The 6,000-nt window shown below is 44.8% G+C and overlaps 1 protein-coding gene across 1 annotated transcript in view; it reads left to right on the plus strand.

The window, feature by feature from the left end:
• The window catches only part of LOC147625696 (oxysterol-binding protein-related protein 3A-like), a 34,599-nt gene extending 28,892 nt beyond the window's left edge, over positions 1-5,707 (plus strand). The window contains exons 4-11 of the mRNA XM_086817210.1: positions 2,502-2,618; positions 2,724-2,796; positions 2,919-3,037; positions 3,121-3,242; positions 4,337-4,513; positions 4,729-4,873; positions 5,001-5,179; positions 5,259-5,707. Of these exons, the coding sequence (XP_086673336.1) occupies positions 2,502-2,618; positions 2,724-2,796; positions 2,919-3,037; positions 3,121-3,242; positions 4,337-4,513; positions 4,729-4,873; positions 5,001-5,179; positions 5,259-5,529 (1,203 nt within the window). The 3' untranslated portion in view covers positions 5,530-5,707. The remainder of the gene's footprint in view (positions 1-2,501; positions 2,619-2,723; positions 2,797-2,918; positions 3,038-3,120; positions 3,243-4,336; positions 4,514-4,728; positions 4,874-5,000; positions 5,180-5,258) is intronic.
• Positions 5,708-6,000: the final 293 nt, after the last annotated feature.

Genomic DNA, 6,000 nt, shown 5'->3' on the forward strand with positions numbered 1-6,000 from the left:
TCCTCTCTGTGTCCACTCTAATGATATCCATCCTGATCACGCGGTTTTGCTCTGAGCGGGTGAGATCCAAAAATGGACAATCCAGACTGTACTGAAAGGGTGGTAGTGCCTCTATCCGCAAACCATGTAGGTCAAAACATGATCTCATCGGAGCGTACCAACAATGAGTATCTCCATCCTCTGCCAACTGTATGGATGAGGTCAATGCCAATCGGGAGTACCTCTGCTGAGGGAGCTCCCATAGCCGCTGTAAAAAGGTAACTGCCTGGAATAGGGCCTCGGTTACTACTGGTGGGCCACCCAGCTCAGCCCGAACAATCTCATGTGGTACGCATGATTTGCTCCAAATCATGCGGGCAATCATCATAATCAATGGTCTCTCCATTTGCCTCCATCCCTCATCTATCCCTCTCTGAGATCTGTAATGTATACTGGGCCCCCAAATTGGAGCTCCGTACAGGAGGGTCGGTGTGACAAGCGTATCAAATAGACACAATTTGGTGCGTGGCTCCTGAAACTGTATGTGTGCACACTGCCTCTCAAGTGCCCCCAAGGCTGCATGCCCTCGAGCTAATCTAGCTGTTGCTGCTTCCTTCAGGGAGAAACGCGGTCTTGTGAAAGTAACTCCCAAGTAGACATATGACCTGACGTACTCTATCGGCTCCCCTCGGAAAGTGAACTGAGGCTCTGATCTCGCCACCCATGCTTGTGTGGTGTTAAACACCATAACCTTGGTTTTCCCAAGGTTCACTGTCAGATCTCTATCCGCACAGAAAGCATGTAATGCATCCAGGTGTCTTTGTAATCCCTCCGGAGAGTCTGAGATTAGAACAATATCATCAGCATATAACAAGATGGGTATCAACACCCCTGCCAGGCATGCCCCTGGGCCTCCCAATTTGTCTACACAATCAGAGACCGCATCAATGTACAGTCCAAAGAGGGTGGGCGATAGCGGGCATCCCTGCTTCACCCCTATCGTGCTGGTCACCCTATCAGATAGTCCGCCTGGAGCTCGGACTTTGCCTGTCATCACAGACTCATACAAAGCATATATCCCCCACTGCATGTCCTCGGGCACCTCAATGTCATGCAATCTGTGCATAAGCCTGGCATGTGGTACGGTATCGAAGGCTTTGCGGAAGTCCACAAAGCAGCAGTGTATCCTTCTCTTCTGTGCCCTGCCCTCTTCAATAAGTGCCCGAAGTGTCAGTATGTGATCCAAGGTATTAAATCCTCTCATGAAGCCAGACTATCCATGTGCTCGATGACCATGCCTCTCTGCCCATTGGCTCAGCTCCGACTCCAATATAGAGCCATATAATTTGGCCAAGTAATGACCAATCATGATCGTCCTGTAGTTGCCTGGTACCATGGGGTCCCCACTCTTAAAGAGTGGTACAATGATATGCTCTGTCCAGATTGTCGGGAAACCCTCACAAATGGCACGATTAAACACATGTACGATGAGCGGAGCCAAAGTGTCTCGTGCATATGAGAAGTGCTCTCCAACTAGCCCATCATGATCCTGTGCCTTTCCAGTCTATCGCATCTAGCACCATCCGCATAGTGAAAAAGGTGCTGCTAGCCGGTCTAGCTCCCAGTGGAGGGGGGTTGGGGGGCTGTCCTGGTGCATCATATAGCTCTCTAGCATAAGTATGCCATGCCTTAGGTGCAGTAATCGGAGTACCAGGCTGTCTCTCCTGAAACATCTTCCATGCCCTCTTGCTGTCCTTCCCCAGGAAGAGTTGGTAGATCTCCTCCTCTAGCTTGGCGAGAGAGGCTCGTTTCTTCCTCCGCACAAGGCGCCGAAAGATCATCCTGGCTTGTCTATGCGTGTGAGACCCAATGGCAATCTCACACTGTAGCTGTGCTCGTGTCTCACGACACTCATCATCATACCAACTGTTCTGTGGGGCAGTGCTGCGGGTATTGTGTTCCTCTGTATGGTCTCATAGACCCCAGACCTCTGTGTGGGCCAACGATCTGCAATGATTTCCCATCTGTCTCTATAAACTGCTCACTTGCCTTGCTTTTGGGCTTCTCTCACAACCTGATGCTCCGGCTCATAAAAAAGATTTATAATGATACTACTCAAGCCTATTTTTGTGCAAATACTTGAGATGGATGCAAACTGCAAAGGCACTCTGGACCCCAATGGTCAGTACCTGTTACCTGTGTTTGCATCAAATCGGTTGAGAATTAGAGGCACTTCTTGCTTCAGATGTCCCAAACAGACTTCTTGCTTGATATTTTAAAGGCAGTCTTAAAACATCTTGGACATGTTAGGATCAAATTTTTATCTCTGTCATGCCGTGTCAAGCAAGGGAATGAGACGGGTGGTTGAAACAGGGAGCTACAGCATAATAATAAGATTTATATTGGGAATTATTTATTGTGTTTTGAAGGGTTCTTTGCATCCTCCATTGAACTTTCTGCTATTGAGGGCAAGCCTCTTAAGTGGGTTACCGATAAATTTCCCTTTGTAACTGATATTGCAGGATCGAGAGGGCTATTGGAAAATGATGCACAAGTATATTGGCTCTGATGTGACCTCATTGGTGACTCTTCCAGTGTTTATATTTGAACCAATGACTGCGCTTCAAAGGATGGCTGAGGTAAGAACTGAAGGCACGGCATTTATTGCATTGTTTGTGCTAACTCGTTTGTTAACAGTTTGTGCTCAAAGTCCACCTTCTTTCTCTTTGAATCAATGGATGCAGCTGATGGAGTATGCTCATCTTCTGGACATGGCAGATAATTGTGAAGATCCATACATAAAGATGGTATATGCATGTAAGAGGAAACAAACCTTGTTATGAATTGTTAGTTATGAGAAAGCTTAGAGCTAATCTATATGACCTAGAATCTCGATAGATTACACAAGGCTTATGTAGTTTTTGGTGGGCTTTTATCAGCAAGCTGGGCCATCTCATTGTACTATGCATATCAAAGAACATGGTTGCCTTTCAACCCTATTTTAGGAGAGACTTATGAGATGACAAATCATTTGGGAATCATGTTCATTAGTGAACAGGTAACACCTATTTTTCGTTGTTTCTTTTGGAAAGCAATGGAGCCATGTAGTCCTGTTAACTGTACCATTGTTCTGTTGGTCAGGTGAGCCACCATCCTCCCATGAGTTGTGCGCATGCGGAGAACGAGCACTTTACATATGAGATCACCTCGAAACTAAGGACCAAGTTTCTTGGAAACTCTGTGGATGTTTATCCAGTTGGAAGGTAGCAATGATGTGTTACCATATTCTTTCATTTCTAAAATAAATTGTTAAAATAAAGGTCATGTTGCTACCACAATGATGCATGGTAGTATTATACTTGGAGATTGATGAAAATATGCCATAGAGCTCCGCTAAAGAAAGAATTTTGAGAATTGCAGGAGTCAAATAAGATGTACTTTTTCATCCTTTTTTTTTCTTTTCGAAGGGCCTTACATGAAGGATGCCTACATCCTTCTCCCTCAACCTGTACTACCAACTACCCAGGTGGCATAATGTAGTCACAAACATTCAGCCAGATTTTTTAGTCCTAACATCCTTCCAATGTGCTTCCTACTACTAATCTGGCAAGTCTTATTGGCTCTCTCCTTGCCTCCCCCCACAGATGTAGATCTTCATTGTGTAACCATTGAGATCATTCAAGAGATTATCCACCCTTTCCAGCTTGGTTGGTTCGCTGATTTGTCCAAGAGAGCAAGCTAAGGTGTTGGCATGGGGCTTCCTCCCTTCACTTAGCCAGAGGAATGGGGCCCTAATAATTAGCCAAAGGGGGAGTTTTTAAAAACCAGAAAAGGTCAGGCCATTCGTTAAGCTATGCATAAAGGTGCTAGAAATGAGCCTTTATACTAGTGTACGTTGGACAGAATCTTCAAATGGAGCCCTCTTTCCCTCATGGTGTTTGTGGATGCAAGCAACAGGTGTGTCTCAGGTAGCTTATGGAGTCTATGGTGAGTTTAAGTAGCGCAAGTTCAAAGAAAGGCAGCACTTGTTCGTCCAAGCAATGGGTGTCTCAGGTAGCCTATCGAGTCTATGGGGAGTTTAAGTAGTGCAAGTTCAAGGAAAGGCAGCAATTTTTGGTTTAAGAGAGAGCTGATATGTGCTGGAAACGGGCCTTTGCATGGGTTTTCAGTTGATTGCCCTAGTAGTTAGCCTCGAGGTGGTCTCTTTATAGCCAAAGTTGGGAAAAAAGCTAAGTTGGGCACAAAATTATGGCTATATTGTGTTGCAAGAATTGTTCAGTTCTGGCTGATTCTTGCCAGTAGTGTGTTTACTGTAGGAATGCTCAAGATTTCAACTATGGTTGTGATGCAATTGCAGGACAAGGGTACAACTGAAAAGAATGGGTGACGTTCTAGATCTGGTTCCTCCTCCAACAAAGGTGCATAACTTAATATTTGGACGAACTTGGCTGGACTCTCCAGGTGAAATGGTGTTGACCAATTTGACAACTGGGGACAAAGCAGTGCTTTATTTCCGGCCTTGTGGGTGGTTTGGGTGAGTTTCATCCCATTTCTCATCTTCTCTTTTCTCCTTGGTTCGCACATGAATAATATTCTTGACACAGAATTTGCAGCAGCTGAATTCTTTTTCAAGTGAGTGAGCAAGTGAGGGAGGGATGGTGAGAGTGTGCGTGTGTGTGCGTGTGCGTGTGCGTGCGCGTGCGCGTGCGCGTGCATGCTGTGGAGACAAACGGAAGGCATATTGAACAGGGCAGGGCGATGTGAGGTTGATGGATATGTATACAACAGCAACGAAGAGCCTAAGATATTGATGACTGGTAAATGGAACAGCTCAATGAACTATCAACCTTGTGATGTAGAGGGTGAGCCCTTTCCTGGCACGGAACTAAAAGAGGTATAATATGTTATTTGTTCATTGAGGAAATGGTGGGAAAGTTCTATGTATGTTTTGGCAAGGTCTATATATATTTGATGCATGGGATTTGAAGTGCTGAAGTCTCTGCTCACCTGCCTTTTCCCAGGTTTGGAAGGTTTCTGATGTGCCTTCAAATGATGCGTTCCAGTATACGTACTTTGCACACAAGATAATTAGTTTCGACACTGCCCCCAAGGGGATGCTTGCATCAGATTCTCGACTTCGGCCTGATAGATATGCTTTGGAGATGGGTGACTCAAGCAAGGCTAGCTTTGAAAAGACAAGGTGAGATTGTCTTGTAGTCAAGATCAGCCATGCCAATGATTTGTATGCTGATGAGCGATTTTTCCTTTGCCATGGGCAGAATTGAGGAACAGCAACGAGCAGAGAAGAGACAAAGAGAGGCTTTGAGGCAAGACTTTGTGCCTAGATGGTTTAATGCGACTGGGGATGTATCCTCAACCCCTTGGGGAGACCTTGAGGTCTATGAATACAATGGCAAGTATAGGGAGCATAGAGCACAATTGGATGGGTGTTCAGATGGAGCAGGCATGGACCCCAAACTTACAGAATTTTGGCCTTGGCAGTATAGTAACAGGGAATCAGAATTAGAATCAATTCCTAGTACTGTATAATGTATCCCTTTCATAGGGGTTGTACAAATGGCTCAAGGGTCTCCACCTTAATTTTTTCTTACTCATTTTTTTCATCTAAGAAAAAGAAAGCTGAAAGGAGGAGGCAACATTGGTATGTGGCACTTTGTTTGCCGATTGTCTGAAAGCAAGCAATTATTTTTCCAATTCTGATTCTTCATCATGTCTTGTTTTTGGTCTCATGATGCCCACAGATGTTTCCCGTTTCGTTTCGTAATTCACCTGGCCGTTTTGACATCATCGGTTTCCATTGCTGCTTCCGTTGCATGCAACTATGGTTAATAGCTAGAGAATAAAAGAATGTGAGAATAGACTGAGTTGTGGGCTATGCCATTTACCTCATTGCTTACAACAAGAGCCAATTTTCATATAGTAGTATGAGATGTGAGTCCACACCAGACGTGAGCAAAAAGAAAAAAAGAAAAAGAGAAGAAAAAAAACTTCTTAAAAAAC

Source organism: Cibotium barometz, chromosome 23 (genome assembly GCF_041138505.1).
Source record: "Cibotium barometz isolate CiBa-2024 chromosome 23, ASM4113850v1, whole genome shotgun sequence".
Classification (NCBI taxonomy): domain Eukaryota; kingdom Viridiplantae; phylum Streptophyta; class Polypodiopsida; order Cyatheales; family Cibotiaceae; genus Cibotium; species Cibotium barometz.